Below are 23,481 nucleotides of genomic sequence, written 5' to 3' on the forward strand. Positions count from 1 at the left end.
CCTTCACAGCACCACATATAATAAAGCCTTCCTAATGCAATCTCTAGACCAGTGCATTTACAGAGTAAGACCGACCCAAAGTGGGAAGCAATAGCATCCATTTATTAGAGTTTAGAGATTTAGATGTATAACCCTCCCCCCCCAAAAAAAAAAAGGATTTAGTACTATCATTGGACTTCCTAACACGTACCGCATTTTATATCACTACACTGTGGTACAGCTGTATAATTCAAAGCACAGAGCTAATGCTGTTATGGCAAAGCAGAAGATTATCCTGAATGAATATAATTGATGCACTTGTTGCATCAAACCTGTGCAAGGAATATTTTTAATACTTTTTTACATTCCCTTTCTGTGTTATATGAAGGTTGATATATTGCCCTGAGCTATTTTTATATAGAATGTGAAATCAATGCAGGCAAATGCTCTACAGAAATATGCTACAGGACAATTGATCAAGACAGAATCATGGTACAATTACGTCTCTGCAGCTGTCACAAAAGTGAGAGCTTGAAACTCATGTTAGGGTTCCCTAAGTCTTAGCAAAATGCAAATTAATAGAGGCACATTACCATAATCTAGTATCCCAGTCTCCCAGTTTAGCATTGTTCTTGACAGAAGCCCAAGTACAGAAAAACAAACTGTCTCACTGTATTTCTTTATTTTCTTTTAACTTTAGCCATCAAATATTATATTATCTTTTGTCCTATAAGATATTTTGTTTTTTCTCCGGATTGGATTTTCAAATAATTTTCATTCTCAAAAGTTCAGGTAACACCTTCTATCTTAATATGCAAGATTCTTGCGCGTCTTCATGCTTCAAAAATCATTTTCTAAAACCTGATTTTAATGTTAAATACATATTACAGAGGACCTCTGAAACAGCATTTTGTCTAGTGTTATAGAATAAAGTACAGATCTGAAAAATTAGCCAGTGTAATCAACCTACCTTCCACAATTTCTTAAAGCTCTCCGATCTAGACAGCTTTGGTTCCTGCATCTTTGACTCCTGCTCCTCCAAAACGCATCCTATGAAAAAAAAAGAGGCTGCAAGCCTGCTACACGACCAACGGATGCGAGCGAGATGTTCTTGAAAACGGATGCACTTCCCTGCTTTTTAATGCTGCTTCCAACTGCACAGTTCACAGCTCAGCATAAAATACCCAATAGCTGAATATGGCATTAACAAACTCCATAGAGATCACAAAGGGGGCAGACCTAATCTAACACTTGGTTTAAGACAGGAAAAAAAAAAGAAAAAGTCTTCAGAGCTAATAGGTGTGGAATCTCAAGACACTATCAAGTTTCGTTTTACAAGCACTCGAGCCCATTTTTAATCTTTCTCGTAGCTCAAACCAAGCAACACTTAAGTATGCTGCAAATCACTAGAAAAAAAACACCCAAAAAAGTGTAAAATGGGAGAGCCTAGAAGGAATGCACAGGATGATAAAATTCTTAAACATTTTAACAGTTTTATGGGGAAGACGATTTTCTCAGCAATTTTGGGGCATAGTTATCAACTTGGGCTACCGTGTTAGTTTAACACTAAGGGGTTCTTTTACTAAGGTGCGCTGGCCGATTTAGCACGCACTAAACGCTGACGCATCCATTATAGTCTATGGATGCGCTAGCATTTAGAACGCACTAAATCGGATAGCGTGCCTTATTAAAAGGACCCCTAAGCCAAGCTTTTTTAACACAGGTCCCATTTTATGCAATGAGGCATGGGGGTGGGGGAGGGTTATCAATGTGGGTTAATGATCTTTCCCAACAAAGATGGAATCTCCCTATTATCTCCCATTACATTTAAAACTCAATCTCTTCAAGTTGTGTCATCCTTAAAATTACTTGCCATCATTTTCGACAGGAAACTCAATTATCTCCATATCAGCACAGTTGTTCAGCGTTGTATTCACCGGCTACGAATGAGTAGATCTATATCCAAAGTGTTAGAGCCTACTTCCCTAAATATCTTGATCCATTCCCTTGTGATTTCCTGCATTAATTACTGTAATGCGCTCTATAAGGGCATAACTAAAAAAGAAATGAGAAGACTCCAAATTATACAGAACACTGCAGCAAAGAAATTTGATCATGTTACTCCCCTCCTTTATAAAGCACGGTGTCAGGTCAAAAGCGCGCCAGGACAAAGGCGCGCCCAGACAATTGAGCGCAGCGCACGCCGCCGCACCGCTCTAAATTACTGTTTTTAGTGCTCCGATGAGGGGGATGTGGGGGGGGGAACCCCCCCCACTTTACTTAATAGACATCGCGCCGCATTGTGGGGGCGTTGTGGGGGGTTGTAACCCCGCACATTTTACTGAAAACTTCACTTTTTCCCTGTTTTTAGGGAAAAAGTTCAGTTTACAGTAAAATGTGGAGGGTTACATCCCCCCAAACCCCCCATAACACCGGCGCAATGTCTATTAAGTAAACTGGGGGGGTTCCCCAACAAAAACCCCCATCGGAGCCCCTAAAAACTGTAATTTAGAGCGGCACGGCAGCGCACACTACGCTCAATTGTCGGCGCGCGCCATTGTCTATGAACCATAAAGCACATTGGCTACCGGTTGAACATAGAATCACATACAAAATTATTTTACTGACCTATAAAACTAGACAAAATAGTCAACCAGAATTTATCAATAACCTGCTTATTCCCTATAATTCATCTAGATCTTTAAGATCTGTGTCTAAAAATTTGCTATTTGCCCATCTTTGAAGTTTATCAATACAATGAGGACAACCATTTTCTCTGTCACTGCGCCATCTCTTTGGAATAATACTCCTGTCCACTTACGGGAAGAGTCAAATCTTAACCATTTGAAAACAAAACTAAAACCATTTCTTTTTCTTGATGCTTTCAAGACCTAAATGCCCTTTTTAGGGCTGCGTAGTTTTAATCAATTTTTTTTTTTTATACCTTCCCTTTTGTCCTTTCCCTATCTTTTTCCCTCTTGTTTCTGTTTGTTTTTTGTATTGTTTTTAATGTTTTGAATTATGACTGTTGTTTCAAAGGATGTATAGTTACCCCATATACGTTTTTAACATAATGTTCACCGCCTAGAACAGTGGTTCCCAACCCTATCCTGGAGGACCACCATGCCAATCAGGTTTTCAGGCTAGCCCTAATGAATATGCATGAGAAAGATTTGCATATAATGGAAGTGAGAGGCATGCAAATCTGCTCCATGCATATTCATTAGGGCTAGCCTGAAAACCTGATTGGCCTGGTGGTCCTCCAGGACAGGGTTGGGAACCACTGGCCTAGAAGGTCGATTGGACGGTTTATAAAATTTTTGAATAAACTTGACCCTCAAGAAGTGTTATTTTACTGTTAACCCGAGTTATAAATAATTAGGTCTCATTGCATAAAATGGGACCTGTGCTAAAATAACACAATTTAGTGGGGAAACAACTTGTCTTATCAGTAGCCCACATTGAAAACTCCACCCCCCCCTCAGCATTGTTAGTTTGGGTTTAATCACGTTAGTGTCAATGAACGGGATCATACTTCAGTCAAAATGATAACATTTCTCTTCCAAGATTGCATCAAATATACTTGCCTATATGTTGACATTGTGGTGAAATGCTGACTGCCCTGTTTGCCATGCTAATATTTGATCTCGGAGTGGGCAGGGGTAGCTGGGAAGAGACTACATGTTGTTGGGCAGGAAGGGGGTAGTGGAAAGTGAGGGGGAACCTTTTGGGTAAGATGTGGATACGAGGATGGGGGGGGGATTAATTTTCAGCGGCAGAAACCAATAACCCAGGGTTTGGTCGGGCTCTGCCTAGAACATTGGAAGTAGCTATTAAATTGATTAAAGGGTCTTAAACTCTTGTGCCTCAGTTTAATCCTCATTTTTACTTACCCACCCAAGGTACATCTCCAGTTCCTACCAACCTACTGGAATCAACTGCCTCCCCATATCGGGTCCCTTGACAGACTTCTTAACTTTAGGAAAGCAATAAAGACCTATCTCTTCCCCCCCCCCCCCCCCACACACATATCCCTAGGTTTCCTACCTCTGTATACAAACTTTATACACGCAAACTTGGAAACACCTAAGAATGACCAAATGGTATACTAAACTTGACTCTACATGTATATCTAAGAGATTTCAACTATAATGTGTAATTGTAAATTGTATCCTATATGAGGTTCTAAAGGTAATGTACATCTGCAACATAAGAACATAATAGCCTTACTGGGTCAGACTAATGGTCCATCAATCCCGTTCTCACAGTGGCCAATCCAGGTCACTAGTACCTGGCCAACACCCAAGGAGTAGCCATATTCCATACTACCAATCAGGGCAAGCAGTGTAAATTGTATCCCATTTGTCTATGCATTATGAATGTCAACCTGTAACCTGTTTTGAGCTCGTTGGGGAGGATGGGATATAAAATTAACCAAATAAATAAATAAATAGCTCTAGCCACCTTGTTCAGCAGATTGAATTGCCCCCCCACCTTTATCTATCATCATCTAAAATACCATTGTTAATGTGTAACTGGGATTAACAGTAGCCCTTGTTGATAATTTCCCTCCTTGGATGGGTACATGGGGCTAGATTCACTAAGCAAATCGATCGTGTACCAATCGGTTTGCGACCCAATTTCCCTCCGACCCAGTTCACTATCCTCTGTCCCAATCATCCTCCAATCCACGCATGCAAATGAGGAGGAACGGTATTGAAATGTAGGAAGACAGCGATTCACTAACAAAAACCCTGCAAAACCGACTGGGCTGGCTGATCACAAACAAGCGACTGCTGGGGACCAGTTGTTCACTGCTTTCCGACTGCCATCTCCTGCCGTCTACCCCGAGTTTTCAGATCTCTGCCCCCGACTCTCCTGCTCTCTGCCGTGATTTTCTCCTGCCGCCCTGCTCTGCCCCAAATCTCCTCTCCTGCTCCCTGCCCCGACTCTCTGCCAATTTGCTCCTGCCGGCCTGCTCTGCCCTGAATCTCCTCCTGCTCTCTGCCCCAAGTGCTGCCCTGCCTTCACCCACAGTGCGAGCCCGTGGCGCAGCGATTAAAGCTACAAACCCACACTGCTCCTTGTGACCCTAGGCAAGTCACTTAATCCCTCCATTGCCCCAGGTACATTAGATAGATTGTGAGACTGCCGGGACAGCCAGGGAAAAATGCTTAAGTACCTGAATAAATTCATGTAAACCGTTCTGAGCTCCCCTGGGAGAACGGTATCGAAAATTGAATAAATAAATAAAGCAGGTTAAAACCAAGGACTCGCTGAACATAAAGTTAAAAAGAAAAGCTGCTGCTCTTCGACGCATCTGCAGACCATCCACAGATGGTCTGCGCATGCATAGGGATTACTACAGAGCGATCCTGGCGCACGGTTGGGGGCATGATTTCGATCGCCTTCATTTGCATGAGGGTGATTCATGAATCGGCCCCTTGGGCATGGATCGGATCGGATCCCTCACAGATCAGATCCGATCCGTGCCCTTAGTGAATCTAGCCCATAGTGATTTATAGGTGTAAATTAATTGTCTAATAATTGCCACCCTCATTAAAGAAAGAAGTATGGACATTTTTCTCCAACAAACATACTTTAATTAAGTTGCATTTGGTGGAAATATTCCCAAGATGAGGGTGTGGAAAGGCTGAATAAGAAAATAATTCATGACATTTGCAACTCTCGCATGCGCTTTCAGCACCTACCTACGTACTATATATATATAAAAAGTGCTGTAGATGCTGCAATCTTTGGTTATGTTGTACCCAAAGAACATTTCAAAGCCACGTGTGTTTTCTCTTTGAAAACTAGTGCAAAGGCTGCAAGTATTAAATGACTTTGGGTTAGATTCAGAAAGCCTACCTTTGCTGGGCTATGCAAGGTCGATTCTGCAAGCCTCCTCATGCAAATTAATGCAATCGGAGGCATGCCCCACAATCACTGAACGGATCGCTGCAGAGCGATCGGGACACATACGCGGACCATCTTATTTTCCTGTTGATAGTCCGCACATGCGTTGGCTCTTAGCACAAGCATGGGAGGGAGGGGAGGGATTGAGGAGGCTAGATCCAAGGCTGTCAGTATAGGATGTGAAGGTTTCCGGGACAAGGGGCTCTTGGTTCCCAGGTCGGAGGGCCGACCCTTCAGCATGGAAAGTACACTCTAGCAACTGAGATCAGCTGGTGGCGAGAAGTGAAGCCCCACTTTTAACCCGCGGGTTAAAAACACGGGCTCGCAGAGAGCCATGGCCGAAGAGAGCAGGATGGCATGGTGGAATAGGGCAGAGAGGCATAGCCAAAGAGAGCAGGGCGGCATGGCAGAATAGGGAAGAGAGCTGGGCGCTTTTCTGATAGTTTCAGGGTGGCAGGGCTGGGATTTCAGGCAGAGAGCAGGACAGTAGGAAAGGAGGTGAGTGACTGGTCTCCAGCAGTCGCTTCTTTTGATCGGCTAGCCCAGTCAGTGTTCCTGAAGTTTTTTGGGTGAATCGCTTCCTTCCTACATTTGGATGCCATTCCCCCTCATTTGCATGCGCAGATCAGATCAGGCAGGAATCGGATCGCGAGTAAGGTTAGTGAATAGGGGCGGGGGTCGCAAAGTGATCGCAAACCTTTGTTCCATTATGGACGGTTTGGAAACGAGTAAGGAAAGCAAAGGAGCCTATGGAATAGATTTTAATGTGAACATTAAAGCCCTTGCTTGCATACTAAATGAACTTTGCCAAACAATAAAGCAATTTTATAACTGACCACTTATATTGCATGCAAGGAAAAGTGCATTTGTGACACCAATTTTAAAAGGGAAGGTACACCCACGTTTTCCCTTTTTTATAATTATCCCATGAAAAGTCCCTGCATGCACCGACACAAGCTCTTAGTCTATGTCCATATTTGATAAAGACCCACCCCTGGGAACGCCTCAGACCAGGTTAGAGAAACATGTCCAGTGGGGTAGTAAGGGAGGTGGTCCGTCCTATCCTCCTCTCTGCTCTCTCCTCCCCTACTACCGCACGTGCACACCCAGTACCTCTTTAATTTTTTTTTTTTTTGTTTAATCTTTATTGATTTTCAAACTTTGACAGTGCAATACAATTAATTGAACATAAAATACTGCATAAAACATACTATTAACTACACAAGTAATACATAAAACAATCATTTTCTCCCATCCTCCTCCCAATTATTAATACAATAAGACATATGATGTGATTACAATATTATAATTAAGTAATTTAAATCCTCAAAATACATTTCCCTCCCCCACCTACCCAGGATGTGTAAGGAAATCTAAGAAAAGGAAAGATACATGACCCTTATTGCGAGGTAACAAATGTATTCAATGGGCTCCACACGTTATTAAATTAACTACTAAACCCCATACATTCCTCACCTCTTTAATGTTCCCAGTGCGAGCATCAACCCCCCAACTTGCTACTCGTGCCAGCGTCAGCTCTTCCTCCGGCGTCACCTCCTGGATCCACGCCTAGGAAGTCACATCAGAGGGAGCGCCAACACCGACGCAGGCAACAAGCTGGTGACGCTGCTCGTGCCGGGAACGTCAAAGAGGTACGGGGCAATGGAAAGGGTGTGTATGCATGGCAGGAGGGGGCGGGGGCAGAGAAGAGGGTGGGGTGGGGCACAACCACCCAGGCACCTCTCACCCTCACCATGCCACTGAACATGCAGATACAGATTACGGCCCAGATTCTATCAAGTTAGGCAGTGGTTGGCACCCTATAGGTACCGCTCTGTCTTCCTTAGCTCCTCCAAGTCTGCTACTCTAGCCTCAAGAGATCAGGTGGCCTACAACCATCACAGTGGAATCCATCTGAATCTGTATTTAAAATCCATTACAGATGTCTTTGAAAACCACTTTGTATTGACTCGCGGTATAGAAGCTTCCAATGAAGATAAAGATTGTTTACCCATAGCACATGATTTCTTTTTTTTAGCTGCTCATTATTATTCAAAATGAACATAGCTTGAATTTAACCTTACAAGCTGTGCATTTCATAGAAAGATAATGCAACCTTTGAGATAGCATGATCTTTGTCTCACAGAGAGTACTGGGCCCCTAACACAGGGTCTGATGCTCCTGGGGAGCCTTATAACTGGGGCTATTCTGGAAATAAAATAAATACCACCCCCTAGTCCACATCCCCCACCTTTTTGAAACCTCCTTCTCCAAACCCTTCCCACCCTCTGAAATTCCCTTGTCAAACCCTCCACCCTTCAATCTCCCCGGCCCAGGCTCCTGATCCATTAGCACCCAGGATCAAAATAGTCGCCAAAGCCCTCTAGTAGAAGTCTGATGGTAGTATTGCTAGGGAGTCTAGCTGCAAAAGAAGAGGACACTCCTTTATGCTGAAGCTTGATCCCTAGCAGTAGTGCCATGAAACTACCACTAGGGGGGGGGGTCAGCTCCTATTTTTAACTCACAAGCAGAGAAGGAGCAACCAGGGGAAAAGCAGGTGCTGGGGATCTAGGAGTAGGGGGCTTTGAGCAAGGAGGTGTTGGAGGGTTTTATCAAATACTTGAGGGGGGAGGCTGTCTAAACACACACACACATATGCAACACAAATAAAAGCATATATGAACACATCTAAATACATAGATGAGTTTAGAAAGAATTCCATAAGCATCACAAGCTTTTCCCACTTGTTTATTCTTTATAGATGCTGTGCATGTTTTGTCTTTACATTGATTCTGATCATATTTCTCTCAGGTGAGTCTGTGATAAAAATTATTATACTTGTACATTCGATTTTGTCATATAACTAAATGGAATTATATATTTCTTCCGTTTTATAATCTTCATACTGAAAGTTTGTGTGACATAATACAATGCAATGAGAAATAAAACCTGTTGTCCAGTGTTTCAACAAGAGTGAAATAAAGAGTTTTCACAACATAAACATTTTGTATTTTTTTATTTTTCTTTTAGTTTCTTCCCTGTCCTATGGGGTTCTTCACCATTTTAAAATTTGCAACAATAAACTCCGTTGTCCAAATCTGCTAAGAATTCTTTAGAAGTGTGAACCATGGGAAAACCTCTTAGTCCACCTGACATCTATAGTACATTAATAGTTTGATACAGTCAGAAATAGCCTCAGGTGAAATGAGTACAACCACCTCTTAAGGCCAATGAATATACTAGAAAAGAACAAAGATTTGTTATAGTGTGGTAGATTTTTTTTTATTTTTTTTTTGCCTCTGAAGACTTAATTCAATTTTTTTCATAAGAGAAATTGATTTTGTGATCTTAGCTTTGACCTTGTACTTTCCATAAAACTGAATTGTACAACACAATCTACCATGTGTTACAAAGAAATAATATGCAGCCTTTACAGTACATGACTTGGAAAATATGTCTGCCAATCTGAGGGGAAAATAACTTTTCCAAAAACTGAATGGAACAGGACCAAATTTGGGGTGGGGAAAAAGCCAGGGAAAAGATAACACTGAGTTTCAGAAAGGGCCAATCTGAACCAGGGCTCTGGAGAAATATAATTACTCAAATATCTCAATACCAGTCTTTAAGCCTGTTACCTTAACGGGTGCTAGAATAGATGTGTCTGTCTGTCTTTCTCTCTCTTTTCTTGGCCGCTTTCTGTCTGACTTTCTTTCTTTCTGTCTCTCTCTTTCCTCGGCTGTCCACCACCACCCCTTGCCTGCTCCCCCTGTCCAGCAGTAGCTCTTCTTCCTTCCTTTTACCTCCCCCGTGTCCAGCAGCACCCCTCCCCTGCTCCCCCTGTCCAGCAGCAGCCCTTCTCCCTTCCTTTTATCTCCCCACTGTCCAGCAGCACCTCATCCCTGCTTCCCCTGTCCAGCAGCAGCCCTACTCCCTTCCTTTTACCTCTCCACTGTCCAGCAGCACCCCTTCCCTGCTCCCCCTATCCAGCAGCAGTCCGTCTCCCTTCCTTTTACCTCCCCTGTGTCCAGCAGCACCCCTTCCCTGTTCCCCCTGTCCAGCAGCAGCCCTTCTCCCTTCGTTTTACCTCGTCCCCTGCTCTCCCTGGTCCAGCAGTAGGCCTTCTCCCTTCATTTTACATCCCCCTGTCTAGAAGCACCTCTTCCCTGCTCCCCCTGTCCAGAAGTAGGCCTTTTCCCTTCCTTTTACCTCCTCTCCCCCTATCCAGCAGCACCTCTTCCCTGCTCCCCCTCCACTTCCCTGAGCATTTGAAAATGTTTACCAGCACCTCACGACATCCTCCAGCCGTTCCTCTAGATGCCAGCTATTAGCAGTGAAACCACCACCGCCGCTCAAATGCCTGCCTGAGCTAACAGTCGTCACAAGCCTCCTCGCGCGCCGTAAATAGAATATGGCCACGGAAGGACACAGCACGCTGTCAGGGATCACAAGACACTAAGTGTGCATGCGCGCTTAGAGTTTTATTATAGAGGATATTTCTAAGGGAGAGGCAGCAGCTAATGTCTTGATAAAAAAATCAAACTAAATGTGATCATTTATTTCTAACACACCATAAATATTGAGGCTCAAAACACTGTCTTGCAGACAGACAGATGCACACACAAAATCCCCAACAATCAGCAGCAACATGCCGCACACCATAGGCTGAATTCACAAACTCCCCTCCCCCTTCACCATTTGCATATTTGAAAATATACAGTACACCACTGACCCATTATGCACAATGGCTCAATTTAACACAACTACAGATTAGTCACCTCTATAAACACATTGTTGAAAGGTACTCACCTTTATAGTTTAATACAATGGCACCTTTTTGCTGTCTGCACTGATAAGTCAAGGCACTTCCACCTTATTTAAGCAGAGAACGGTTCATATGGGGAATGTGTTAGAAGGAGGGGGGTATATATGAAGAGTGTGTGCTAGAAAGAGCATGTGTGCAGTTACAGAATACTATCACTTGTACGCCTGTAACTTAATTGGTTAATTGGCACTTATTAGCAGTTTGCATACAGAAAGAAGTACGGGCTAGATTCACTAACCTGCCCCATCAGGCCCGATTCGGGCAGGTCCAACAAATTCACGCCCCATCTGCCGGCACGTATCATTCTATAGCGGCCCGGCACTTTTTAAAAAATTATTTCTTTAAACTTTTTTTTACAGCCCGTGGTTTTAACCCGCTTATAGCCTGTGGGTCAAAACCACGGGCTTACACTGCAGGGAAGGGTGGGAGAGTCGGGGCAGGCAGGCGATCAGGGCAGCTACAGTCGGGGCAGGCAGGCAGATTGGGACTGAGAGCAGGGCGGCAGAAGGCAGTCGGGAAGGGCTTCAGCGACTGGTCCTCATTAGTCGCTTTTTGGGTTGATCGGCCAGCACAGTCAAATTGGCAAATTTGTTTAGTGGATTGCGTCCCTGCCTACTTTGCATGCAGTTCCCCTCATTTCCATGCGCGGATCGGAATCAGATCGCAAAACAGGTTAGAGAATACTGCAGGAGGGAAATCGGGTCGTAAAGGGCTCGCAAACCAATCGGTACACGATCAGTTTGCTTAGTGAATCTAGCCCTATGTTAGGCAATCCTTCTATAAATTTAGCATGTAACTTCTATAGTGCTCATCTGAAAATAGAGCACTGGCATGAGCGGATATGGGTGGGTCGCCGGAATTCCACGTATTCCTTGCGTGCACAACTGCCGCATTTAGGCGTAAATGTTTACGGCTGCCATAGAGCAGGCATACGTGGTTGCAGCTTACTTTGAGCAATGTGAGTGTCAATTTTTCCTATGGAAGAGTGGTCCACTGGTTCCTGCAGTGGGCTGAGAAGCAGGGGAACAGGGTTCAATTTCTACTGCAGCCCCTTGTGCCCCTGGGTAATTCACTTAACCCTCCATTGCCCCAAGTACAAAAACTTAGATTGTGAGCCCTATAGGGACAAAGAAAGTACCTCTATATAACATGTAAACTACTTTGGATGTACCACAGAAAGGCAGTGTATCTAATACAATATCCTTACCCTAATTCGATTGGATTTATTATATTTGATATACCTGTACATGAGAATTAAGTGGTTTACAATGCTAATATATTAGAAATGAGGGTTACATTTTCAATCATTAACGAGGGTGAGAGGCTCTCGGGGGGGAAGGGGAGGTGGCATCCCTCCCTGGCTCCTTATCTACCCCCACCCCCTCCTGATGTGCACACATGCCCCTTCCCTTCCTCCATACCTCTTTAATGTTCCCAGCGTGAGCAGCCACCCCAACCTGCAGCTCACGCCAGTGTCATCTTTTCCTCTGACATCACTTCCTAGGCCCGGGTCCAGGAAGTGACATCAGAGGAAGAGCCGACAATGGCGCAAGAGGCAGGTTGGGGTTGCTGCTCGTGGCATGAATGTTAAAGAGGTCCGAGGGAAGGGAACGAGTGTGCGAGGTAGTGAGGAGACAGGGAAGGAATGGGGGGGGGGGCGGAGAGGAGGATATGTGCCGGCCCCTCAACCAAGATAACGCTCGGGATGGATTGCCCTCTCCCCCCTCCCCCGCACTACACCAGTATCCCTATAAATGTAAGCGAGAGTCTGTGTGTTAAGCTGGGGGTGGGTATAAAATGGAGGAATGTGTATTTAGTCTGAATGTGGGGAAAATTCTGGGTAATTAATGTTTCTGGTGGTGGAGTTTCCATCCTTCTCCAGCTTCCTTTTACTGCCACACCTTTTCATAGGCAAATGTAATCTTCAGTCACTCCAACATAAGAATTTAAGAATAGCCATACTGGGTCAGATCAATGGTTCATTTAGTCCACAATCCTCGTTCCACAGTGGCCAATCCAGGATACAAGTACTTGGCAGAAACTCAAATAGTAGCAACGCTCCATGCTACCGATCCCAGGGCAAGTATTGGTTTGCCCCTGTCTGTCTCAATAGCAGACTATGAACTTTTCCTTCATTAACTTGGCCAAACCTTTTTTTAAACACAGCCACATTAACCACTGTTACCACATCCTCTGGCAACACATTCCACAGCTTAACTATTCTTTGAGTAAAAAAAATATTTCCTCCTATGAGTTTTCCCTGATCTTTGTAATATTGTACCCAGTCTGCACCACTCAAGATTTTGTAGACTTCAATCATATCTCCCCCTCAGCCGACTCTTTTCCAAGCTCAAGAGCCTTAACCTCTTTAGCCTTTCCTCATATAAGAAGAGTTCCATCCTCTTTATTATCTTGGTTGTTCTTCTTTGAACCTTTTCTAATTCCACTGTATCTATTTTTGAGATATGGCGATCAGAATTGAATGCAATACTCAAGGTGAGGTCACACCATGGAGCGATACATAGGTATTAGAATATTCATGGTCATATTTATCATCCCTTTCCTAATCATTCCTACCATCCTATTTGCTTTTTTTTTTGGCCATCACTGCACATTGGGCAGAAGGTTTCAGCTTATTTTCCACAATGACACCTAGATCTTTTTTTTGGGTACTGAACCCTAAGGTGGACCCTACACCTGGTAACTATGATTTGTATTATTCTTCCCAACGTACTATCACTTTGCATTTGTCCACAAATTTCATCTGCCATTTGAATGCCCAGTCTTCCAATTTCCTAAGTTCTTCCTCCAATTTTTCCCAATCTGCATGTTGTTTGAGCAACTTTGAATAGTTATTCATTTACAGGATTTGTATTCTGCACTATCAGTCAGTTTCTAGGCAGATCACAAAATAATAATCAGGTATTTTTTCCTATCTGTCCTGGAATGCTGAACAATCTGTCATCCACAAATTTAATCATCTCACTTGTCGTTCCAATTCCAGATCATTTACAAATATGTTAAATAGCACCAGTCCCACTACAGATCCACTTGTTATTGAAGAAGCCAGTGCAATTTTGTTTTATGGCGATAATAGTGATGGTCATTTGTATTACTGAACCAGACAGGCAGGAATGACAAGACTGTATTTTGCCCTGAGGAGACAATAGATTTAAGAGACACAGAGGATCTCCTTCCAATGGTTATTAATACAATTATGGTTCAGCCACCATTGTCACTATCATCAATGCAGTATTCCTCTTTTAGTGGCAAGAGGGCAGACTCTGGTCCCCTTCAACAAATGTCACAAGTGGTTATTTTTTTCTTTAAGTAGCAGAGCTTGGGATCCTCACCTCCTGCACGACATGTTTGTTATAATTATTATGTTTGTTTTAACACATGTGAACCATTTAGTTCTTAAGTGGTATAGAAAAATTTTAAATAAATAAATATATGTATTTGTGGTCAGTGGCGTACCTAGCGGGGCAGGAACCCGAAGCAGAGCATGCCATCCTAGGGCTGGAGCAACTCTTCCTCCAGGTAGCAGGAAGGGCGTCTATTGATTGCGGGGGTTGCAGGCTACCTTTGTATGGCCATCGGTTCTGCTGGTCCCCCGGCCCAGAACAGGAAGTTGACAACAGAGGGGGCATGGGCCGGTGGACCGCAACCCCATGACCACTCCAGTACCCCTGAGCTCCCTGCACCTGGGGGAGTTCGCCCCCCCCCCCCGCCACACCCTTGGTATGCCACTGGGCGCGAGTCATACATTTGCTAGTGTGTATGGATAAACAGATGCTCTTGTGTTTTGTGAAACATGCTCAGAAATGGTGCCTAACTCAATTCAATGGGATGAATTACATAAAACCATGGGCACAGGAGAGGAGTAGGAAGGAGGAGCCAAGCGGCACACGCGGAGTCGAACAGCAGGAGAGAAGAAGAGTAGCGACTTGAAGAGAGAAGGATCCGAAGGAGGCAGAGGAAAGCAGGAAGCTTGGGGCAGTGGCGAGAGTAAGCTCCTCACACCCCCACCGCATCGGCAGAGGCAGCCCGAACTCCCTCTTAAAAGGGGAGGAGCCAAGCGACTCAACGGCACAGGAGAGGAGTAGGAAGAAGGAGCCAAGCGGCACACGCGGTGCCGAACAGCAGGAGAGAAGAGGAGTAGCGACTTGAAGAGAGAAGGATCTGAAGGAGGCAGAGGGAAGCAGGAAGCTTGGGGCAGCGGTGAGAGTAAGCTCCACCCACCCTCACCGCGTTGGCAGAGGCAGCCCGAACTCCCCCTTATAAGGGGAGGAGCCAATGGCGCGCGGCCATGCGAAGGGCCTCAAGAAGGGCCAGGTCACCACAACCAAGGACACCAGGGAAAACCAGCAAGGTAAGGAAGCGGCAGGCACAGAAGGGAGACTTCAACTATCCCGGGATAGACTGGAGTCTTGGAAGCTCAAAATGCGCCAGAGAGACCGATTTCTTGGAGGCTATACAGGATTGCTTCATGGATCAACTTGTTAGAGAACCGACTAGAGGGAATGACACTGTAGACCTAATCTTAAATGGGCTAGGGGGACTTGCGAAAGAAGTGGAAGTAGTGGGCCCGTTGGGAAACAGCGATCACAATATGATCAAGTTAAAGTTGAAGTATGAATACCAAAGGGAAAAAGAACCATAGCGACAACTTTTAACTTCAAGAAAGGAGACTACAAAACGATGAGAGAAATGGTAAGGAAGAAACTTAGGAACAACTCAAAGAAATGGCAGATTGTAGAGCAAGCCTGGTCTTTATTCAAGAACACGGTGATCGAGGCACAAAATCTGCATATCCCAAGATTCAGAAAAGGGTGCAAAAAGAATCGACCAAAAGCCCCAGTGTGGATAACCAAAGAAGTGAAGAAAGCGATAGGTGATAAGAAGAATTCAATCAGGAAATGGAAAAAAGGCAAAACTGAGGAGAACTGGAAAGAGCACAGGAAGTATCAAAAAGAATGTCACCGTGTGGTCAGAAAAGCCAAAAAGGAATATGAAGAAAGGCTAGCCAAGGAAGCGCTTAGGCCAGCTCATAGGCTATATTGCAGTTTTCCATTTTCGTTTCCTGCGTATAAGCCTGTCGGCTTCCGGTATGTTGTGGATATCCTCTTCGGTAAATACAGATGCAAAAAAATGTGTTCAGTTTGACGGCGATGGCTTTGTCCTCCTTTAACACTCCCTTTATTCCATGGTCATCCAATGGCCCCACCGCTTCCTTAGCGGGTTGTTTCTCCTTAATATATCGAAAGAATGGCTTGAAGTTATTCACCTCCTTGACTATTTTTTCCTCGTAGTCTCTTTTGGCCCCTCTCACCGCCTTATGGCACCTGCTTTGATGTTGCTTGTGCTTTTTCCAGTTTTCATCCGTTTTTGACTTTTTCCATTCCTTAAACAAAGCCTTCTTGTCTCTGATCACTTCTTTCACCGCTACAGTGAGCCACGCTGGTTCCTTGTTCTTTTTCCTCTTGGATCCCTTGTTGATATGCGGTATATATAGATTTTGTGCCTCGGTGACCGTGTCCTTAAAAAGGGACCATGCTTGCTCCAGCGTTTTTACAGTGCTTACCCTCTTCTTAATCTTCGTTCCCACCATGAGTCTCATCCCTTCGGAATTTCCTTTTCAGAAGTTCAGTGCCTTGGCTGTCATTCTGGATCGATGTTTCACCCCCGTGTCCAGGTTGAAGCGGATCATATTGTGATCACTGCTGTCCAGCGTCCTTTCTACTTCTACACCTTATGCCAGTCCTCATAGTCCATTTAGAATTAAGTCTAGAATTGCATTTTCTCTTGTATTTTCCTTGACAAGCAATCGCCTACAGCTTCTAGGAACTTGGTCTCCATACCGCAGCCGGAAGTGTCTAGGTTCCAGTCTATCTCTAGATAATGGAAGTCACCCATGATAACTGCGTTGCCTCCCTTGCAGTTCTGTTTAATCTCGTCCATCATGTCTCCATTTCTTTGGAGTGCCCTGGGAGTTGGTAGTAGATGCCGATCTTCATTTCCGTTCCCCTTCTTCCTAGTTTAAAAACTTCTCAATTTCTCTCCTGATGTTGCTTGCAAGTAGCCTTGCTCCGTCTCCGCTGAGGTGGAGTCCATCCTTCCTGAATAGCTTGCTCTTCCCCCAGAACATCGTCCAGTTGCGTATGAAGTGGAATCCTTCTTCCTCACACCAGCACCTCATCCATGCGTTGACTGCTTACAGCTCCATCTACCTCTTCTCGTCGGCCATGGGTACCGGCTGAATCTCTGAGAACGTTACCCTCAGCGTTCTGATCTTCAGCTTCTTTCCTAGCATCCGGAACTGGTCCTTCAGTCCTTCCCTGCTGTGGTTCCTGTTGCTCACGTTGTTTGTCCCCACATGGATCACCATGTTTACATTTCTAAGAATGCTGAAAAACTGTTCTATGTAAAGCAATTTATTTTTCAATATTTTTTCATAATTTTTTGGACTATTTGTTTGGATTTTTGGCACATTTTTATATGTTTTCTTTTTTTTATTTTTGGTATATAATTCTCTAAGGAGTAAACAGAGAAAGTCAGAATTCCCTTAAGTGTTCACAGAGGAAGTATAATATATCTGGCAGCAGTTTAAAATCCTTACTATCTGTTCCAGGTACTAATAGCTGTTCCAACATTCTTGTTAATAGTTCAGTGTTATCATTTGTGATTTTCTTCCTGTTCTCAAATCCAAGGAAGCTGAAGCTTGCACACTGTGTTCTAGTAAAAACAAACAAAACTTGGCAACCATCTGAATCATTAAAGTTATGCATGTCTAGAAGATTCTCAGCAAAGGCTAGGCAATCATAGCTTGCAATCCACTATAATAAAACACTTAGCGCACATGCGCACTTCAATCTCCATGCACCGTGCTTCTGTGCCGCGCATGCGCAGTGCCTGCCTCAGCTGATTTCCTGCCCCGATCTCTGATGCCAGTTTCTGCCTTCTGACTACGCTGCCACTGCCGAGACGCTTCTTCTTCTCACCCCTGGACCAGCAGCGGCAGCAGCTACGGTTTCATCAAGCAGCAGAGGGGCATTTGCTAGGCCGGCCCACTTTGATAATGTGAGGCGGGCCGGCCTAGCAAAAGCCCAGAGGCTACCCGGGCTAGCGGATGCTGGTCAGGGGAAACAAGGAAAGGAGAAGGGATACTATTGGACAGGGAGGAGGTATAAGTAAGGGAGAAGGGCAACTGCTGGACAAGGGGAGTAGTGAAGGGGTGCTGCTGGACGGGGGGAGAGACAGAAAGAAAGACAGATAGGAGGCAGTGAGAGCGACAGAAAGAAAGAAAGAAAGAAAAAAAAGACAGGGGGAGAGAGACAGAAAGAAAGGCAGACAGACGGGGGAGAGAGACAGAAACAAAGAAAGACAGATAGGGAGCAGCGAGAGAGACAGAATGAAAGAAAGACAGACAGGGGACCAGGGAGAGAGACAGACAGAAAGAAAGAAAGAAAGAAATGGCTAAGTCTACACATCTATTCTAGCACCCGTAAATGTAATGGGCTAAAAAAACTAGTATTTCAATAAAAGGAAAAGTCTGGCCACATTTCATGTTTCCAGTTACAGTTCAAAACAGTTTACAGAAGCTTTTTTCACTCCATCCAAAGTCTACACAAAGGTATCTTGTGATTAAGTTCCTGAAAAAAATAATTTCATCTTGCTGTCTTTGTGTCTGAACCACACCACTATAAAGGGCATGCCGGATCGCCCCCATTTGAATATTACTGGTTGAAGAATCCATCGGACCTGCCCGATTGTGACTGATTCGTGTCCGATCCGGGCAGGTCCGATGGATTCTTCAACCAGTAATATTCAAATGGGGGTGATCCGGCATGCGCAGACCATCTGTAGATGGTCTGCGCATGTGTCTAAGACTCGTATGAGCCGTGCTTTTTTTTTTCTCCTTTACTTTTTAGCCTAGTGAGCCCATGGTTTTAACCCGCTTTAAACCCGCGGGTTAAAACCACAGGCTCGCTGTGTGGGGAAGGGCCGGAGAGATTCAGGGGAGAGTAAGGCAGCAGACAAGAGAGATTTGGGTGACGATTCAGGGGAGAGCAGGGCAGTAGGCAGGAGAAATTTGGCCAGCAATTCGGGGGAGAGCAGAGCGGCAGGCAGGAGAGATTCGGGGTAGAGCAGGGCGGTGATTCATGGTGGCAGGCAGGAGAGATTCGGGGCAGCAGAGAACAAGGCATGCAGAAAGCAGGGCAGAGACCAGGGCGGCAATGGAGCTGGAGAGTTAGAAAGGAAGTTTGCAACCGGTCCCCAGCAGTCACTTCTTGGGTTGATCGGCCAGCCCAGTCGGATCGCGAAATTTGTTTTGTGAATTGCGTCCCTGCCTACTTTGCATGCTATTCCCCTCATTTGCATGCGCGGATGGGAATCGGATCGGCAGAGAGGTAAGTGAAATCAGGCCGGAGTAAAATCGGGTCGCAAAGGGGTTGCAAACCAATCAGTACATGATCAATTTGCTTAGTGAATCTAGCCCAAAGTCTGCTTCAGTGTTCATAAATTTGTCTGTCAAACCTGCAGCCAACTCTGTGTTCACAACAGATTCATCTATCACACCAGCTCCTAGCTCCTGAATAACTCCTGTCAGCAGCTGTCTCCAAATACCTCTCATTTCCTACTTCATCTGAGGTCTGGAATATCTACCTAACCTACACTCAGGAAATTCCACCCACAGAATTCCTTTTCTGGGAAATGTAGTCCAAGAATGTTCTTTCAGTGTAGGCTTTACTCTCAAGTAGCATTCTTCCGTCATGAATCTTGCTGTGGGGTTAAGTTGCTTCTTTGGTTCTCTAGGTGCTGATGGATAATATATTCCAGCACAATCCAGTCGGGTTTTCAGGATTTCCCCAATGAATATGCATGAGATCTATGTACATACACTGCTTTCAATGCATATTCATTGGGGAAATCCTGAAAACCCGACTGGATTGCGGCCCTCAAGAAGAGACTTTGAGATCCCTGCGCTAGAGTGACCACTCCAGAAGGGAGACTTTTTGGCCAGTGTTAGATTCCTGCCAACTTTGTCCTGGTGTATTATGGGATCTGTAGCACTGATTTCAATGCATAGAATCATGGACTACAAATACTACACTGTTTTGGGATGTAATTTTAAAATCAGGACTGGCCAAAAAGCTTCCCTTCTGGAATGGGTAACCTGATCACCCTAATTCCAACACGATACATAGATAAATTTCCCTATCTGAAAATTTCCCCTTTAAAGCAGCTACAAATAGAAGCAGATTTTCATGATGCAAGATACAGGCATGGGTAGAATTCTCTTTATAGAGGACTGTCTGGGTGCCCAGTCGGATTTTCCTAAACCTGGAAGTTTGTTTGGGTTTTGGAAAACCCTGAGCTCCAGCCGCGTCTGGAGGGCCTTCAATAAGCATGCGCAGATGATGTCACATGCATCCTGCCCTTAGATGCGACCTGGGGGTCGGGAAAGAAAAGACAAGGCTTTGTAGGGGGCGGAGCTGGGGGTAGGAATTGAGACAGAATGGGGTGGGGCTGCAGGCAGATCAGGGCATGGTCATCTGTCTAGGATTTTACGATGGTAAATATGGGAAGTCTAGGTAGAACAAGGGCAGGACTGGCACTTGCATATATAGGTGCTGAATCCTATTGGCATATATATACACAAGGTTAGATATTTTGGGGTACATTAATTTATAGAGCAGATCAAGCTAAAAAAAACAAAAAGGGGGGGGTCCAAATAAGCTTTAATTCACTACCACCAATATCCAAACAATGTGGTGGTGAATTAAAATTTATTTGAACCCCTTTTCTTGCTTGATCTGCTTTCTTGTACGCCATTGTGGAGGTAATTTTAGATCAGTTGCCTGATCCATTTAAAACAACATCATTTAACGTCTGTATACCTGCAATAATCCAATGCTTCCAAACGATTTTAAATCCGCCAATTTTAATCTTGGAGTTTAGCCAAATGGATTGATTTAATGATTTAGAAATTGGATTTGGTGATAAATTACTAACATACCGTAAAGTGCTCCAGGTATCAAGCAAAATTCTATTTTCTTTATATTTCCTGGGCAATTTTATACTAATAAGATGGGTGTCAGGTCAAAAGCGCGCCGGGACAAAGGCGCGCGCAGACAATTGAGTGCAGCGCGGAGGTGCGCGCCGCAGAAAATTACTGTTTTTCCGGCTCCAACGGGGGGGCGGGGGGGAACCCCCCACTTTACTTAATAGAGATTGCGCCGCGTTGTGGGGGCATTGGTGGGGGGTGTGGGGGGTTGTAACCCCCCACATTTTACTGAAAACTTCACTTTTTCCCTGTTTTTAGGGGAAAAGTTAAGTTTACAGTAAAATGTGGAGGGTTACAACCCCCCAAACCCCCCACAACGCCAGCGCGATCTCTATTAAGTAAACTGGGGGGGCTCCCCAACAAAAAACCCTGTCGGCGCCCCTAAAAACTGTAATTTTCTTCGGCGCGCGCCTCCGTCTTGCGCTCAGTTGTCGGCGCGCGCCTTTGTCTTTCGCCGAGTTGTCTATGAACCATAAGATGAGACAAATGTAAAGGAAACAGGAGTCGCCATTCTAAATATAACCAATCTGGGACATTTTTCGTAAGATCTGGGAGGATCCAATACATATCCTGTCTTAAAATATAGGCTTGATGGTACCTATAAAAATTTGGAAAATTTACCCCTCCCTCCACAATTGTCTTCTGTAGAGATACTAAAGCAATTCTAGGTCTTTTACCTAACCAAACAAATTTGCCTATTTTTTTGGACTATCTATAATAATAAAACCCTAAGCGCGCATGCGCACTCCCACATGCGTGTTCCGTGATCAGTAGGTCCCTGGCAGGTAGGAGTGCGCATGCGCGCCTAGGGTTCTGTTTTCCTGTAAGGCAGTTAGTCGTCATCACCCCCCCCCCCGGTGCACCCGAACCCCCTTTGACCCTCCCATCCAACCCTCCCACCGCGAGATGACCACAAACTTCCCGGCTCCAGCAGCATCCACAGCACTCCAAACACGCTGCCTCGCGGCCCTCCACTGACCCGATTTCCTCTGCTGCATCCCTGATGACATCATCAGAGATGCGGCAGAGGAAATCAGGGCAGCAGAAGGCCGCAAAGCAGCGCACCCAGAGCGCTGTGGATGCTGCCGGAGCCAGGAGGCTCAGTCATTTCGCGATGGGAGGGTCAATGGGGTCGGTTGCACAGCAGCGGCGGGGGGGGGGGAGATGGAAACATGCTGCTCAAGGGTTATATTGCACAGGGGGATGGGAGGGAGGCAGGCATGCTGGCTTCGGAGGGTGGGGGTGGGACAAAATCTGGAAGGCAGTGAGGGGGACATAGGAAGGAGGCACTGGGGGCACTAAGGATATAGGAAGGGGCACTGAGGGCACTAAGGACACAGAACAGAGGCACTGGGGGCACTAAGGACATAGGAAGGGGTATTAAGGACATGGGAAGGAGGCACTAAAGACATAGAAAAGGGCACTAAGGACAGTGCTGTGAACAAGGCTGCCCAGTGAACTTCTAAAAAAGCTAAGTTATCAGCATTTCATATTCTGCTCTTTTCACTGTTTTTCAGCATTATATCTACTTAATTTCTCTTCTCCTCCCTGTTTCTTACTTAAAAAATAGCAAAAAAAGCACAAAAAAATAAACCCTTCTCTTTCCTCTGTTAAATCTTATTTCCTCTTCCTTTTCATAGGAATAAGGGTAAGACTTTATTAACTCTAAAGTAGGGAAAATCCTGTTATAAATCCAATGATTTGTTATAGAGCAGTGGTCTCAAAACTCAAACCCTTTGCGTGGCCACATTTTGGATTTGTAGGTACTTGGAGGGCCGCAGAAAAAAAATAGTTAATGTCTTATTAAAGAAATGACAATTTTGCATGAGGTAAAACTCTTTATAGGAAAGATATATCTCTCATGCAAAATTGTCATTTCTTTAATAACACATTAACTATTTTTTCTGCGGCCCTCCAAGTACTCTATTTTTTCTGCAGCCCTCACATTTAAAGTTTAATATCTTTTCTTTCTCAAAACTGGCACATTTCAATCACTATTTTGAAAATAAAATCATTTTCCCTACCTTTGTTGTCTGGTGACTTTATTTTTCTGTGCTTTCAACTATGTTTCCAGGGCCTTCTTGTCCTTTGACTGTTTTTCTCTCCGTCTTCACTTTCTGCCTTGCATCCATCTTTGGCATTAACTTAATGTTCAATTTTTCTGCTTTCTTTTCAAAATCTATGTTTCCATGTCTTACCTTCCCTTCCTATCTCTCTCTTCTTCCGTCCTATTTCCATGGTCTGGCATCTCTTTCCTTCCTTTCTCTCCCTCCCTCCTTCCTTCCCTTCCCCTGGTTTTCCATCTGTCTCCTTCCCTTCCCCCATGCCCTGGCATCTCTCCCTCCCCCTCCATGGTCTGATATCTCCTTTCCTTCCCTTGAGATGGCGTTATTCTAGAAGCGTAGCATGCAGTTTAGCGCGCGGTAATTTTGTTCGTGCGCTAAAATCACTAGCGCAGCTTAGTAAAAAGGAGCCCTATGTTTACTTATAAAATACATTTGTTTTATTGTCATTTATTTAAGAATAATTTAAGGAGCACGAAAGAAGTATTGCTCTTAAAGCTAGAATACAAGGTTGTAAAGGTGATGTTTGCTAGCCTACTTTAGAAGTGCTTCACTCAGCTGCTCCCACTTCACTATTGTGAAACAAAGAAAAATCCAACATGTCTGCAGTGAAGGGAGAACACCCAAAACAA

The 23,481-nt window shown here is 44.6% G+C and overlaps 1 protein-coding gene across 5 annotated transcripts in view; it reads right to left on the bottom strand.

Annotated features, from left to right (window-relative positions):
- The window catches only part of DPP6 (dipeptidyl peptidase like 6), a 1,246,761-nt gene that overhangs the window by 754,562 nt on the left and 468,718 nt on the right, over positions 1-23,481 (bottom strand). The window contains exon 2 of one of the 5 annotated variants that reach the window (XM_033931639.1): positions 950-1,029. The exons of the other annotated variants lie outside the window; for them this stretch is intronic. Within the exon in view, the coding sequence (XP_033787530.1) occupies positions 950-1,000 (51 nt within the window). The 5' untranslated portion in view covers positions 1,001-1,029. The remainder of the gene's footprint in view (positions 1-949; positions 1,030-23,481) is intronic. 5 annotated transcript variants of the gene reach the window in all.

Source organism: Geotrypetes seraphini, chromosome 2 (assembly GCF_902459505.1).
Source record: "Geotrypetes seraphini chromosome 2, aGeoSer1.1, whole genome shotgun sequence".
NCBI classification, from domain to species: domain Eukaryota; kingdom Metazoa; phylum Chordata; class Amphibia; order Gymnophiona; family Dermophiidae; genus Geotrypetes; species Geotrypetes seraphini.